The sequence below is a fragment of the Octodon degus genome, unplaced genomic scaffold (assembly GCF_000260255.1).
Source record: "Octodon degus isolate 3935 unplaced genomic scaffold, OctDeg1.0 scaffold00142, whole genome shotgun sequence".
NCBI classification, from domain to species: Eukaryota; Metazoa; Chordata; class Mammalia; order Rodentia; family Octodontidae; genus Octodon; species Octodon degus.
In genome coordinates, this window is record NW_004524718.1 from 4077141 (window position 1) to 4094339 (window position 17199).

General features: G+C 36.2%; 1 protein-coding gene across 12 annotated transcripts in view; it reads left to right on the forward strand.

Moving 5' to 3' along the window:
• The window catches only part of Camk2d (calcium/calmodulin dependent protein kinase II delta), a 328288-nt gene that overhangs the window by 279104 nt on the left and 31985 nt on the right, over positions 1 to 17199 (forward strand). For 5 of the 12 annotated variants that reach the window (XM_023701892.1, XM_023701893.1, XM_023701895.1 and 2 more), the window contains one exon: positions 6499 to 6547. In XM_023701892.1, coding sequence (XP_023557660.1) covers positions 6499 to 6547 — 49 coding nt within the window. Of the gene's footprint in view, positions 1 to 1147; positions 1214 to 4079; positions 4122 to 6498; positions 6548 to 17199 lie in introns of all 12 variants that reach the window. The other 7 variants (XM_023701888.1, XM_023701887.1, XM_023701890.1 and 4 more) reach the window with 3 other exon arrangements.

Below are 17199 nucleotides of genomic sequence, written 5' to 3' on the forward strand. Positions count from 1 at the left end.
GGGGGTATATTCCTTTAGAAAATAATGTATACTGAAAATACATGGATAATATATGAAAATGAAAATAGTTTATATTTCTTTTTTTTTAACATTTATTTATTGTGTGTGTGTGTGTGTGTGTGGCCAGCTCAGCCCACCAGGGGGCGCAGCTGGCTGGCATGTGGTGCTGGGGGATCGAACCGTGGTCCCTGTACTTTGCCAAGCTTGTTCCAAGTAGGTGCTTTAGACCACTGAGCCATCTCTCCAGCCCCAGTTTATATTTCTGTTTGATAGCTATAACCATGTCACGAATGACTTTAAAAAATTACTATTTTTTGCTTTTTAGTCTTTGATTCTCGAATGCTCAAACTTGACTATAATTTCAAGTTGCCCCTTGTCTATGAGTCTTCTGTGTGCTATTATAAATTTACTACCCTTTGCCTTTCTGTTGTAACATCCCTTCCACAGCAATATGATGACTTCTTGATGGATAAAGCCAATTGTGTTAACATGAAGAAGTGATATTACCAAACCTATTCTTCAATGATAACAGTAAAACTTTAGACAGAAAGCAGAGTGTTCTCTCAAATTATGAAATTTTTATATTCAACGTATAGCAAAGAGTTAGATTTTTGAACTAATAAAGGATATATTTTTAGTAGCAACTCAGACTTAGCATTTTAAAATAATATCTTGACACCTCCGTTCTGTTAGATGTTAAGTTTTTAATCAAGGTATCTAGTAAAGAAAGTCATGATGGCATTCCAGAGAAAGACGATCTGTGTGTGACTTCAGGCTTGATATTAAAATAGGAATGTATTCATTCATAGCAGTGAAGTTTGGAAACAGATTCCAACTTGAAGAGTATGAAAATGGTTATACTCTGAAACTCAGTTTGAGCTCCATGGAAGCAGCTCTATGACTGCTTGCTAAGGTGGCAGAGCTGAAGCAACCAAGTCTCTGTTATCATTGCACCATAACAGACAAGGTCCTGGACTGTGTGTGACTTTTGGAGGCTGGAAGTGGCACCCTTCTGTCCATTATCACCTGTCTCCCATTCATCTTCAGGGCTCTCTATTTTCACTGCTGTATCTCCATGTAGACATGTTGTGTGTGGAGACATTGGCTATCAAGGGGTTTAAGGCGTCTCTTTCTATTTTCTGCATACCCACAGATAAACAACAAAGCCAACGTGGTAACCAGCCCCAAAGAAAATATTCCTACCCCGGCGCTGGTATACCTGGACTCTTTGTAACCCTTCTTAAGTTCTTTACCGTATTTTGTTGTTTCTTTCATTTGCTTTCACTATATAGATACATATATATAAACATTTTATTTTCATGAGTTTTTGTTTGTTTTTTTCTTTTTTGGTTTTTTGTTTGTTTGTTTTTGGCTTTCTAAGATACGAAAAATGTTAATTTCTTTATTTATTCATTTATTTATTTATTTATTTTGGTTAAGATAGCTATCAAGCATTGTGTTTCTAACATGAGATTATGTCATTTCATTGTCAAACAGTGTTCTGGTCTCTGTAGTTGAGACTGTCGCATGCTGCCTTAGAAGTTCAGTAGAATGCGCTTTGGTTGCTCTTAGCTCTTCAGATGATGATAGCTCTTGCACACATGATGATTTCTTCTTTCGGGGACCAAACGTTGACATCAAGGAGAGCTAACAGGATTATTGCTAGACAGCATAAGCCTAGACCTTATTCAGAGTTCCTGTTTCTTCTTTCTGAAAGACAACATGGCTTTGTAAGACCTTACTTACTGAGATAAAGAGGCACTGGGTAATTTAAAGCTTTTTGTTTGTTGTGTTTCAAGTTAAATTTTTACTGTTTCACATTAATCCAAAGCACAAAAATTCCATAGTTTAGAATTATAGAAACCAGCATTGTTCATTTCATTCAAATTTGCACAATTCACTAGATCAGTTTAATGCTTTGTAATAGTATTATATTCAAATTCAAAATTTGAATACTGGCATTTAGTTGCTCTGAGTTACATAATATTGTCCTCAAACTATTCCATATTTTAATGTAAAATTTTGAAAATTTTTTCTGGATTTTTGCTCTTTTTCTACTGTTATTTTAAGTAAATAAAAATATTGGAGGATTATCTACCTTGAATTAACCAGTAGGCTCAATTTAAAAACATTTAAAGGAAGGTGGCATCAAAATAACAGGTTATCAGAGCTGGGGGCTAGCTCAGTGATTATATTGGTTAGCTTTTTCTTGCAGGCACAAAACACCTGCCACTCACAATTTAAAGAAGAAGATTGTTTACCTCCACAGTTTCAGAGGTTCTAGTCCACGGTCAGCTGGCTTGAGGGCACAAACATCTTGGCAAAGAATTATGGCAGAGAAAGGCTGTTCACCTGTTGTGGCCAGAAGCAGAGGGAAAGGAAGGGTGACGGGACAAGAAAACCCCACTCCAGCTGTACCTGCAGTTATGCGTCTCTTCCAGTCACCCGCACACACAAGTGCCAGCATCACTTTTATCTGTGGGCCCATCTGTGGATGAATCGACTCATGAGTTACACTCCTGTGATCCAGTTACATCCAGTCACCTATCTCTGAACACATGAGAATTTGGGGGAACATTTTAGATCAAAGCCATAACAGTGGTTGAACAATTGCCTATCAGATGAGAATCCTGTGTTTGTCCCCATAAAGTACAAAAAATAAAGGCAGTGTTGAAACACATTAGTAAATCTTTTCTTAAAATAATAATCACTGTTGAGCCCAGCTTAGTAAGGGAAGGAAGAAGTCAAGCAATAGATAAGAGTTTGTAAGTATGTGCTATAAACCATTATGGTGGGCAAATGCCTGTGCTGGGAGAAAACTCTCAGTGGCTGGCAGTAATTCCCAGGTGCCAAGACATGTAATGAAAATGCCAAGCAGGATTTGAGTATTATTTTCCAGTTGACAGTATTGTTTTGATTTTTTTGATAGAAAACAACAGGAAAAATAATAGTTTCATCATGGAAAAATAGGACTGTACAATGAAATATTGTATATATAAGGTCCATATTGCAAGAAAATTTTAGGTTTTTGTTTGTTTTTTAATGTATTTAGTACAGGGTCTCACTCTGCAGCTCAGACTCGTAGTGATCCTTCTGTTTTCAGGCTCCCCAGTGCTGGCATTACAGGCACAAGTACTTAATCCGCTGAAAGGAAATTTCAGAAGTAAATTAAAATAGCATTTAGCAGAAACATGTTTCTAATTATAGTGGTTGCATGATTAGAGAACCTTGTAGAAGAACCATTCAATAAATGTTCCTTGGAATTTCTCAAGGGCTTTTAGTGCAGGGTCTACAGGCTCTCAGTGCACAGATTGGACTCGTAGTGATCCTCCTGTTTTAAGGCTCCCAAATTCTGGGATTACAGGCAAGCGCCACCATGCCCAGTCTCATTTGCCATCTCAGCATGCCCTGGGGGCGGGCCAGCACAGACACAACATGTGGATGGAACCCCAACCCTGTGCTTGCCTAAGCAGGTGCGTTAGTCCGCTGAGCTATCTGGATGGCCCTTCTCATGGACTTGAAGTAATTCTTTAGGCTAGACTTTTTTTAAAGTGTGATCCAACATTTCTAGATTTTTTCCAAAAGTTTTCAGCTATATGTTAGTTATAATGGCACCATAATCAATTCTCAAAGTAACACTGCTGAAAAATAACTTCATAGACAATTGGAAGTCTTGCCAAAGAGTTCTGTCTCCAGGGTGCTGGTCTAGTCTTCTGTGGGATGGACATTACTCAGCCACTCATTAAAGCACAAAGGCAAGCACTATCTGGCATAGGATGCGGTGAAACAGTGAGTGCCTCTTTAGGTCTCCTAGCTTCAAAGCCTTGTCTGTATCTTGATCAGGAATAAGGTCTTCTGCATGCCGCTTTGGGGTAGGGATGTGCCCTACCTCATGGGCCCACCAGGGAGAGCTTTCATCAGAGATCTTGTCAGCTGCAGCCTTTGTGAGCAGCTAACATGGCTTTAGCTCTTGTCACTCTTTTGTTTTGTTGGTTGGCTCACTCTGCTCTGTCCCTCCAACTAGTAAGAATGTATTTACCAATGCAAACTGTTTCTTTCTCTATTTTGTTCTCACTCAGGAGCCCCAAACTACTGTAATCCACAACCCTGATGGAAACAAGGTATTCAGAAAGAATCAACTTCATCTGGCTTTTACAGGATTACACATCTCATCAAATAGTCAAAATTGGTTCATAACCTAAAAACAGAAAAAAAATGTACCTTTTTTGTACTGTACATCCTTTTTGGCTTAACTCTAAAACTATCCACAGACTTCTTTAAATTAAAAATAAATGACAACCTGAAAAAGAAATGAATAATAGTCAATAAAATATGAAAGTCAGTTTAAACACTTAACAAAGTCTTTATGTCAAGATGACTGTGTATCTTAAGCAATTCCATCTGGTCTTTTCTTTTTCCCATGCCTCCTTGTGCATTGTACTGTAGGTGTATATGCCGCATGAAATTGTAGAATTTCTTGCTGTCATTCCATTGTCTTCAGAAATATCAACTTCAGTTCATAGATTTTTTTTTGTTTAAATTTAACATTGTTTTTAATTTTTATTCTGTTCTGTTGCCATAATGGATTTTTTTGTGATTTTCTTACTGTTTTTGTGTTGTTGTTGTTGTTGTTGTTGTTGTTGTTCAGTTCCTTGTTGTGGAGGATGTTGTTGTTGTTGTTGTTGTTGTTGTTAATAGAAATTTCAGGGGAATCATGGAGTTTCACTTTTTGTGAAATGCTTGTTATTGTTGTGTTACATGCATTTTCATAACAGATTTTCTAATTATGCTTAGTGAAGACTAATGTGTTCTACTTATTGTAAATTATTTGTACAGCTTGTTAACTAAATAACAGCACTTACATATCTGTAATATCAAGGGAAACATTTTATGAATGTATCCCATGTTTTCATTTCATTACTTTTTGAACATTATTATATCTCTAAGTAAAGGAACAATACAGCCTCTAACTTTTTACAACTATTTAGCATAGTTACGGTCCTTATTTGTGTCGATGTTGATGACTCAGAAAACACGTTTCCTCTCTGGTTTCTTAGTCAGTTGATCAATATTATACTCTTTAAAATAAAAAAAAATCAGCTCTTTAAAAATGAAATATATTTAATAGTCATAACACTGGAGATATTCTCATCCCTAAAAGACATGATAATCAATAGTATCACATATGATAGTGGTTTTTAATAGAATTAGCAAATGAAAGACCAAGTGTTAACAGCGGAGTGGACCCTGCCATAGTTCTAGCTATCCCATTTGTAAGAGCTGCATGGCATTTCTTGCTTACTTGGATTAATTTGTTTTTACAGTGCATGGGTTTACCTTCATTTTGGATTTAATTCTGAAAGCTCCATCACACAGAAAGTGCATGAGAACTTTTCTTTCGTTTTGTATGTATGGAGGAGAACTCTGGATAGATCTTCAGTTTATTCCTTTGGTTTAAAGATAAAATATATCTATATAATTACTTTTTAAAGTATTGAATCTATAAAAGGACACAGAGTAGTATTTGTGTCACCTTCCAAAATCTGTTTTTCATCACTGTGTATATAGCTATTACTTGGAAGTTTGTTTCCAATTATTTTCAGTGCTAGCCTTTAACCAGTCCAAGTAGAGTATTGTGTCTTCCTTATGAATATAGTAAAATCTCTTTGCCAAAAATTATCTTAGTACATTTTAATGGGAACATTTATCAAATTGTTTTAAGAAGTGTATCTTAATATGGGCAGTGACAGTGTACTTTTCAGTGTGTTTACTAATCTTCAACTTTATTTGTAGTTTTATAAAGAACACTTCATTTTATGGAAAACAGTCTGTTATCAATGGCAGCCAATTTCTAATTCAAAAAAAGACTGGAAAAATCTAATTTTCTCTTAAATGTAAATTATTCATTATAATCCCATTGCATTGATCATAAATATGAAAAAATCTTGTAACTGTTTTCAGCCTATCTAAGTGTATTACCTTTAGCTACTTCATTAAATGATACAACAAATGCCTTTTTTTTTTCTTCACCAAGGAGTGAGGTTGGCAGAGAGGCTGGAGTTTCTGCGCTTAACAAAGTGTCTGACACAGAAGACAGTATTTACTGATTGATGAATTGGAAATAAAAATTGTTCTATTTTAAGATTCCAATTCATTTAAATAATGTACTCAGTTTTTCATAAACACACTTGAAAAAGCAGACTTGGAGGCACTATAACACAGACACATCCACACAGTTCTGAAATAGACTGCATACTGCTACAACTCACCTGGATTGATTCTGCTTCAGGGATTAGGCAACCAGAGTACTTCCTTTTTGAAATGTTTGCATTTGACATTTTATTTCTGTTACAACCACTTTTGTATTTGTCCATTTGCATGTCAACATATGCACACAGCCTGCTGAAGAGTTTTGCATGATAAGTAAATCACTGGCCAGTTTTTTAAGAAGCCAAACTGTTCATTGTCTGCTACTTAAATGTGTTTTCTTCTCAACAGGAGTCAACAGAGAGTTCAAATACAACAATTGAGGATGAAGATGTAAAAGGTATGATTGAACCAGAAATCAGAACTCCTAACTCAGAACTCTCTCTCTCTCTCTCTCTCTCTCTCTCTCTCTCTCTCTCTCTCTCTCTCTTTCTCTCTCTCTCTCTTTGTGTGTGTGTGTCAAGTATAAACACTTAGTTCAAATATCCAATAATTTTAGGAACAAAGCTTGTCTTAAAGCATAAAATTAACTTTCTTTTTATAAATGCTATTTCAATAGTATATACATAATGATTTTTATCAGTTTTTCACATTGCTTTATGTATTTTTAACTATGACAATGCAGTATATATGTATGTATATATATGTATATATATATATATATATATATGCATATACATTGTTGTAATGATACTTAGTAACAGTAGTTTGGATAGGTAATAACAAATTATAAATGTATAAGTTAAAAAGCAGTTACATACTTCTGGTATGTTCATGAAACAAGTTTAGCAAACAATTTACATTCAAGGATGTAGTGTGAAAATAACATTTTTACATCATTTGATGGTCTCAAGTAGGGATCAATGGAGTTTTGTATCCTATTTTCTTATGCTTTCCTTATATATTTTTGGCTATCTTTCACTTCGGTTTTCAGAGTGTTTTTACCTACTGACATCTTTTCATTCCTCTATGCAAACAGACCAAACACATACTTGTAGTTGTTTTATTTCCTTTTGGCCATGTCACTGTTTCAAGAGTGTTAGTTTTACTTTAATTCTAACACTTTTGCAGTTTTATTTTTATAATTCAGTATATGTAACTATTGCATCTCCAGGCCCTGTGTCTTTCTTGAAGCTATTCTGAAAAAGAATAATAACAATAAACATATTTAAAATGAATTTTTGGGGGGTACTGGAGATTGAATTCAGGATCTTGTGCTTGCCAGGCAGGCATGTATTAAAATAGAAATCTTAAAATTCTATTTTAAAAAAAGTATGATCTATCATTTAATGAGGACCTATCTGGAAAGAGTGTTTACTTAATAGCATCATGAAAAGTTGTAATTCTGTAGGTGATATTAGCAAAATATGGTCTTTAAATGTTTTGTTTGTATTACAGTCAAGAACTTGGAAATTCTCGAGTCAAGGAATCATAGGGTCAACTTTAGAAATAAAACTGGCTGTAGGCCACATGTTGCCAGTCATCTCGGCTGACTTTTTCCTTTCTGGTTGAGTACAACAGCTGACCAGATTAAAGTATGCTCTATTTATATTGCTAGCATGTTTACCTGACTCTGCTAGAGGTAGCTAGACATAATTTTTTATACTGTAAAGATGTATGACTGTGTGGAGGATTTTATTTAGTAGAATTGCTCACCTCGAGCCCCTGCGCTAAAATTTAAACTGAAGTAATTTTATGAATCACTGAAGCTAGTCACATTAGATAAAGAGATTACTCCAAGCACATAAACAGATGTGCTATTTAGCTCTCACAATGATTCAAAAGAATCATCTTTGTAAGTGATTTGGATCCATTACCTCTTTCAACTAGGCAAATGTTTTGTACTTTTTGTATTCTTCCTGGATGAAGGTTTTATTATCTAGTGGAGATACTGAATCTTTATATAACTAAATAAAATTAAGAGAATACTAACATCTCACTATATACAGTTCGTTCACCAAGGAATGTCATCATTTCTTAGTGATTATGACCAGGGTTTTACTTATTTATTATGTAAGTAGTATATGAAAGAGGCCCTCATTCTGTGTGGTGATTCATGCCTATGATTGCAGTTACTTTGCCAGGGAGTTGGGGAGGTGATGAAAATTTGAGGTCAGCCTGGGAAACTTAGTGAGACCCTGTCTCATATAAAATTAAAAAGACTTGAGGGGATAGCTCGATGTTCCCTGGGTTCAATCCCTAGTGTCACAAAAGAAGTAGTTCCTCTGTGATGTCACAAGGGAAGTAGTATTTATCTCTATAATTGTCCTCAGTGTACATACACTAAGTATTGGGGAAATTAAGCATAATGATGAGAACAAAAGAAATGCCCAGATGATAAATGGAGCCCAAGGTACTTTGGCTTATTTATCTAAACCTAATAAGTAGGGGTCGGGGAGATGGCTCAGGGGAATAAGCGCTTCCCTGGCAAGTGCAAGGGCCTGAGTTCAATCCCCGGTTCCACAAAAAAAAAAAAAAAACCAAGAAACAAAAAACAAAATAAAAATCTAAACCTAATAAGTAAATTAAATTCCTGCTTAATTTTACTAGCATGGATATGACCATAGAATCGTAGATGCACCTTTAGCTTCATTTTGCAGTCTATAAATAGGCTCATGTTGCAGGGTTTGGTAGCTAATATTGACTGATGTCAGAAGTTTTTAATACTAGAAAATGCTTTGAAAACCCATCATTCTGTCAGGCAGATGGTACATGAAATGATGATGAGTGTTTCTACTGTGTTTATTGTGTAGCTTATGCAGGGGCCTCTCTATCAGCCCGTGGTCCTCAAAAAGACCTTAAAATAGTTCTGCATTTAAAAGGTATTGGTCTCTTTCCTTTGCCTCAGAATTTGCTACACAGCTCTGGGCTACTTATTATAAAATGTGCTTATTATTGTCCAGGTCTGTTAGAACACAAATTTACCTTCATATCGACCACCTAAGAGCTCACAAAGATTGAAAGTCATATAATCCAGCTTCCTCTGTACAATGCTATGTCATATCCACAAAATTAAATCTTTCTTCCACATGTACACTGTCTGACTTGTTTTGGGATACAGCCTTGTTATTGCAGTGAAACACCAAGAGATTTTAGATAGCTCTTTTAGGCATGTTTCAGTTGTACCCTCATGGGCTGTAATAGCCCTGCCTGTACCTGCTGCTGTCTTTTGAGGAGGGGAGTCTAATGCTATCATCTAGAACCTTGTCTCATGGTGGCACATGAATACCACATCACAAGCTCCCCATACCAATGCTCAGTCACCAACAACTGTCTGGCAGTGACAACTTCTGTGTTCTCACCATGGGGGTCGGGGTAGTGTATGAGAATTAACACACAGTGACCTAGTCAGAGGAACGGATGAGGTAGACCAACAGTACAGTTTCTCCTCCCGGCCTCTTCAGGGAAGGAACAGACACAACCTTCCTCTTCTTCAAGAAAAAGGAAGTGAAGTAAGAACTTCATTTAGGGTGCTTCACAGTCAGGAGATCCTGGGACACTGTAGAAAGCCACAATGTGGAAAGACCTCATTTTCCTTTACACTGCTTCTTACTTTGCATTCAAAATTGATTGGGGTTCTGTCTGGCTCCAGTTTGTGTTACTTCTGAATGCTATTGAGGCTTTCAGGTTCTTCATCCATTCAACATTGAATGCTTCCTGTTTACCTGAGCTCTACCTATTGTTATTTGTGTCATATTCAAGGTAGTTCAAAGACTGAGTGGAAGCATTCTTATGTAAGTTTTCTATTGATCATTTTTGCTATAATTTAGATCCATTTTTCTTATTTAATTCAAGAAAACTTAGTAACAAAGTGTGACTCAAAATAAATGCATTAGGGCTGGTAAGATAGCTCAGTGGACTAAACGCCTGTTTAGGAAAGAGAACAGGGTTTGATCCCTGGCATCACATGCCACATTGGCCCTGCTCCCGGGCGCACAGAACCAGCTACTGAGACCAGGCATGATGGTGCATGCCTGTAATCCCAGCACTGGGGAACAGGAGGATCACCACAAGTCCAAGCTATGCATAGTGAGACCCTGTACCAAATACATTTAAAAAAGAAAAATGCATTTTTATCTAAATTTCTATTTCCTTTTTCTTAAAAATTTTAGTATTGAATTATAGCATTTTCCTTTTTGAGCTTACAGCCATCTTGAACAACTTGGCTTGTTTTATAAACCATATTTTTTAAAAAGCTCTAGATTTTATTATTCTCTTTTCTCCAAAGGCATTGGATATGTTGAGTTCTTAGTGTTGACCTTTAATGCAACTCTCTAATTCTGTCACATTAGTAAAAATGAAATATTGTTCTGGATGCTGCATTCATAACCTGTGGTAGTAACAGCCCATTATACACCCAAAAAAGTAAAATTTTTCCTATAACATCTAACTTGTATTTTGAGAATTTAAATTTGTAGGCCAAATTCCTGAGAGGCACTTCCATTTGAACACAGTTCTTTCCACTGAGTTGTGACTTTAACCTTTCATTATCACCTGACAGTTCCAACAGCAGTTCTTTGAGTGGCACACCTAAAGCCAACAAGCCTTAGTAGAGGTCCTTTCCACCTGGTATCCATTTGAAGACTGTCCTTTGCTTTGTGGCTGTCGCCACAGTTCGCAGGGCCTGCCGCTGTGTACCACAGTGCCTCTCCACCTCTTAGCATGCCAGCGCCACTGCCAGGGTCACCTTCTCCTTCCCAGTGATTGCTCTTCCGTCCGTTTGCTCCATGAGCTGCTCTCTCCCAGCATGCCAGATTTGGGCCACACCTGTTGAAGTTGGGCTCCTGTGTGCCCCCGTCATCTGTCACTCATCCTGCTTCCAGCATCTCTCTTCAGCTCACCGCTCAGCAATGCTTGGATCTCTTGCTGTAGTTAAGTCTCCTTACAGGCTTGGGCCCTGAAGCTCTGCATTACAGAAAGAACTACACCTGTGACACTGACTTGGTGGGCTTACATCCTTGCTTAACCCCTTTATCCTTTTCCTGACTAATAGGTGATGGTGATGAAACTGCCTAGGATATTTGCAGAAGGCCCAAAGACAGCTGCGTCTGCACCCAGTTGCCTGGGTCTGGTGCTTGATAGCATCAAGAGTTAGATCTGGGCTAATCTGGAGAATTTCTTGAGGAGTAAGCTTTTGTGTCTTTTGGAAATACACACTTTAGTGACCAGAGTGATAACTGCTGGAATTCAGCTATCCTTGAGTTCTCTCAGGAGTGCCTGGGCAGATGATGAAATGATGCCCATCTTCTTCCAATTCTTACACAATTCGTTGCTTGGAACATGTCTTCAGTGCTTTTCTCACCCCAAGAAACTATGAAAATTAAGAAACTCCTGGATATTTGGCTAAGGACTTTTGATAATTATGCCATTATTAAGCTAAAAATGCTTTGGAGGAAATGTCTAATATAAAATAAGTTTATTCAAAATTCGACATTATTAGGGCATTTTGAATAAAATCCTCTGTATGTATGTACATGTTGGTCTTGTAACTGTTACACGTGGATTAGTAACTAACAAAACTGATCCAGAATTAATTCTACTCTACCACCAATGCACAATTGTTTGCCTTTTCTCTCCACTTTTCTTTTTCCACCTTCTATTTTTCCTCTGCCTTCTGTGAGGTTTGTATCTTAAGTTTGTCAGCAAAAACTTCAAGCTTGTATAGCTCTACTGACAAAAAGACAGAGTCAAAACTAAAACAAGGTCAAAAATCAAAACAAAACCCCAAAATTAACAAACAGACGCATTTGACCAATTGTTATCATCATTAGGGAAACAGTCTCACCCTACGTTTGTTCAACTTTCTAGCTCAGAAGTTCTTGTAAGTATCTTATTTTTTGAAAGTTTGGACAAGTCTGTAATTAGTCTTAGAAATAACCACAGGAATACTAATGTAGGATTATGTTATGAAATATTGCATAAATTCGAAAAGCATCTGCTGGCGGTCCTCCAGATCTATACTCTGCCGATAAAAACTAGTCAGAGAGGAAAAAACCTCACCTGTATTAAATAGGAGCAGGGTTTTTTTAATTCCTAAATAATAGTGCTTAGCCATTTACTATATATATATTTTTTTTTCTTGTTAGGTTTTATAAGTAATAGATAAGTAATTTAAAGTCTACAGAAGGGTAGTGGTAGGTTTTATCCAAAAGCCAGGTTATTTTGTCTAAGTGGCTTGAACACGCATGGATTCTTTTTGTCCTCAGGAGGCCTGGGACCAGTCCCCTCAGACACAAAGCAACAAGCATAAAATTCCTTCTATCCATTTCTAAACCTTGATTATCAATTTCTAAACTTTGGAATATTTTAATAAATCCATAGTTTTATAAAACTAACATTTGTTATTCACAAATGTTACCTTATGTGGAAGTTAGAAATTTAAAGGTAACCAAATTCACAATTTATGTAATCAAAAATTTCATAGTTGGCAAGGATATACCTGACATTATAATAGAGTTTTATAGACATTGATTGTAAAAGTTTCTTTTTTTGTTAATGTACCTGTTTTCCTGTTAGCCATAAGCTGTGGTCTTATTTATTTATTATTTCTTTATTTATTTTGAGATACCATCTTCCTTTGTAGCCCAGGCTGGTCTTGAACCATACTTCACTTTAATGGTCTAATTTAATAAGATGCTAAATTTAAAGTTACATATAAGTTTTTAAATAGTTAGCACTCTGCCTTCTTTACTTTTCAGATTATATTTCTAAATTTAAAGCTGTTTGGGGCAATTTTATGTCCTCCTGAGATCATGCCTAAAAGTTTTGAAAAGGGGCTGAGGATGTAGCTCAGTATGATGGCTCTGAATTCACAAACCAAAACCACACACACACAGAGAGAGAGAGAGAGAGAGAGAGAGAGAGAGAGAGAGAACAGAAAAAACTGAAGTAGAATGTAAAACATCAGCAGTGTCCTAATTAAATCTACAATTTGCTTCTAATTACATCTCTTTTTTTTCTAATATATTTGGTGCAGAGTTTCACTACGCAGCTCGCACTCATAGTGATTCTCCAGTTTTCATCCTCCCCAGCTGTGGGATTACAGGCATGTGCCACCGCACCCGGTCTCAGTTGCCTGCTCAGCGAGCCCAGGGGCAGGGCTGGCACTGCATATGGTGCTGGGGATTGAACTCAGTTCTTGTGCTTGCCTACGCAGGAGCTTAGTCCATGGAGCTATCTTGCCAACCCTCTAGTTCCTTCTTTTTTTTTTTTTTTTTCTTTCTGAACTCTTTCTTTACAGTTCTCTACAGCTGAGTTCTGCAGCACACTCTGTACATTGCACTCTTCCTGCCAGTGTTTTTTTGTTTTTTTTTTCTTTTTCTTTTTTTTTCTTTCTTTAATTTATTTATTTTTTTTTCAAAGTTTTATTGATAAACAGATAGCAGTGAGACAGTTTCAAATCCAATCGGAAGTACAGTTTCAACAAATAATACACTGCATATATTCTTCTTATTGGTTAATTGCTATACAAGAAGTGGACTTGTGATCCTATTTACAAACACCATTAGAACAAATCATTCTATTCATTAAGAGAATGCAACTATATATCCTAACCACTTGGAATACACAAATACAAAATGGACATTCATCGGTATACCCCATTTTTTCTAAGTTCCGTTATTGAATATTATAGGTGTGTAAACTCAGCAAAATATTCTAAAAGAGTCCAGTAGCCCATAATAGCATTGGGTCTTCTGTTTAACTGGCAATGTCAGAAATTATTGACCTGAGTCCCCCACAGCTCAACATAACAGCATGGCTTTATTTCCTATATTTCGAATTCATACTTTTCTACTGGATGGTTAAGACCAAGGTAAAGCAGGACCTATGCAACAAGAGTCGTAGCTTTTCACTGGCCTTCTAGTTCCTTCTTTTATCCAGCCAGCTCTCACCAAGTTATAGAACTTCTCTGTGGCTTAGGTTTCCTCTTAGAAACACAATTTTTTTTTTTTTTTTTTCGGAACCTGGGATTGAACTCAGGCTCTTGTGAGCTGTCTCCCCAGCCCTGCAATTTAAATGTTTAAATCAGTAATACAAGCATGTATGTTTTTTCCTACCCTACTTTGACACAATACTATTAATAGACTGTTAAGATGTCCCTTACGATTTTTAAGATATATGCAATGATATACTATCTAGCAATGATATGCTATCTAACAATAAGAGGTGTTGATAATATAAGCTATTCAAAATAATTGCAGAAAGATATTTAATTCAAAGTTAAGAAAAAAGAGTAAATTCCTGTAGGTTTAGGAAAGGTAATATCCAAAATATTATCAATAGCACTACTAGATTGTAAAATCTGTACTTTAAACATATCCCTCTTAGAATGAGTCTGGGGTCATATTTAATGTTTCTAAAATATATATAAAATTGCTGTAACAATATTCAAAATTACTATTTGACCTTATTTACCTCTATACAGAAATTAAACCTTAATTATTTGCTGTTTTATTTACTATGAATTATATTTAATACTTAAATTATTTGTTAGAGTAAAATAATTACATAAATAAAATATTATCTCCTTTACTGAGTTATTGTATTGTTTCCTACTAATAAATATATTGCAAAATTCCATGAAATTATGTTAGTATTGTGAAGTTTCTTGTCAGTGAAATAGCTCTAATTTTTTTCTGCCATAAATTTCTGTTAAAATTCCTTTTACATGTTCAGGAGAAATTAGGTCTAATGCAATCAAAGAAATTAAACTCATTCCTGTGTGATTTTAACATAGTATAAGTTCTTTCATTTCAGATCAGTATGATAGAGAAGTAAGATAGGAAGAAGCAGAAAAGGCACTATTAAATGAAATTGTTCAACAAAAGAGACTTGCAAAAATAAACTTTACTTTTTCTATCTGGAGTAATATATGTTCATTATTATTAGTGCAGCTAATACTTTGTACTATTTTTGGGCACACTAGGTATACACTGGCAGCATTTCTTGCTCTCATGAATAAAGTCTAAAAAAAATATGCCACACAAAAGATAAAAAATTGAGTTTTGGATAGTTTAGACAAATCCTGAATGAACTGTGGGGACTGTATAGTAGTTTAAATGAACAGAGGATGGGTTGTGATCACTTCACTAAAATGCAAGAATTGTGCACAGTCCTGGAGGTAAAATTCATCAAGGCAGTTTTCTTGCTCATTTCTAAGTGTAGGAACATTGCACAGTTGCTCAGTTTAACACTTGCTATGATGCACGTATTGGGAAGCACAACTTGGATATGAGGACAATAGGAAGGTGCTGTTGACCCAGGCTGAAAATTCTTGCATTTGGCTCTGATTTTATGTCTATATTTGTGCATGGAGTTTGCATTTTCAAAATTCTCTAAAGTATTAGGGCTAAATAATAGTTTTCATAAGAGCAGTGTTAAAGTAGGAACAGATTAAAAGAGGAACTGCGTAATGTCTTTTTGTGATTTGCTTCTGAAAATTGAGTTTACAAAACACTGATCTACTTTGAAACTGTTGATAATCATTCATTCCTCAAATCTCTGGAGCAAGTGTGACTTGGTTAAATATTATCACTTCTAACCTTGGTTCTGTCAGTAGGAGAGTTTAGTACAACTAAGCTCCCTGTGCCTTGGCTTACTCATCTGTAAAATGGAGATGATAGCATTATTTTCATCTTTCAGATGCTGAGAGTTAAAACAAATGGCTGATCTAAAGTACTTTTCACAGAATCAAACACATCATGGCATTTCCATGAGATAGCAGTCACTGCTATAGTTGGGTACAAGATCCTGTCATAGTTACTAAGCATACAGAATGGAGAGGGATCACCAGGTTCTAGGTCCTCCTGAGCTGCTGAGAATTCACTCATAGTTACCACCTCTTCCTGCTCACTAATTCAGACTTCTCAAAGATGGGACCCCTGAACTGTGTTCTAAAAGGTAAATGTATTAATAAAAAAATCTACATAGAGAACCCAGAAACAAGGCGTGGTGCCTCATCATAAGTCCTACAGACAGCTCAGGGTGTTGCTTGAGACTAAAATCCAAATGAGGAGAGGAAGTCCCTGTGGGTTGGTAGGCAGGGGCCTTTAGACACGGAAAGAAGCTGGGATGATCTGCTGGATTAGAGGTCACAAACATGACACAGTACGTGCTCCCTGGAGAATAGTGAAAGTTCTAGCAGAGGAATGACTTCATCAGATATCTGTAGGAGGCAAGCGCATTTGAAGGGCAGAAGACTGAAGGTGGTAAGACCACTTCAAGACCATATCCAAAAGGACTCGTGGTTAAGGTTCAATTGAAATTCAATGAGAGTTCTTTTTGTTTATTTCTTTGTTTGTTTGGAAGGATGTCTGTTTTCACACAGGGCTTTCATATTGCACTGCATTCCTATTTTTTTTGTTTTGTTTTGTTTTTAGTTTGAGACAGGATCTCACAAAGTTGTTAAGTTGCCCAGCAGGGCTCTAATTTGTAGTGTTCCTGCCTTGGCCTGTCACAGTGCTAGGATTTCATGTGTGCAGCAACAGGTCATGCTGTCTTGGCTTTCATTTTTAGGTTTAATGAGTTTGGATCATATTTGTAGGTTAATCATAAAGGACAACTAGGAATGAAGAAATTTATTGCTTTATTTTTCATTTATTTGGTCATTCCTTCAACAAATGTGCTTTATAGGGTTATTGGGTGTTGGGCCCTATTAAAGGCAATGGATATTCAGAGGCAAGAATATTGGCAAGACTTCAACTTGCATGAAAATTATGTTTTACCAAGGATAAATAGATAATAAACAGGATTCATAATCTCTATCAAAGACTCAACCTTGTAATAAAATGATCACAGAATATTCAAAGATTTTACCCTGAATTGTCCTGACAAAAGCCCCACCCACTAAATCATGTTAATCTGGCTTTCAGGAACACATGAAGCATGGAGCAGTTAAGTCACAGAAGCAAAAATGGTTTAGCAGAGGTTGGAATCACACTTTCAGCCACTGCACTGCATCACTTGGGGTTTGCTAGAACCCTTCAGCCCTTC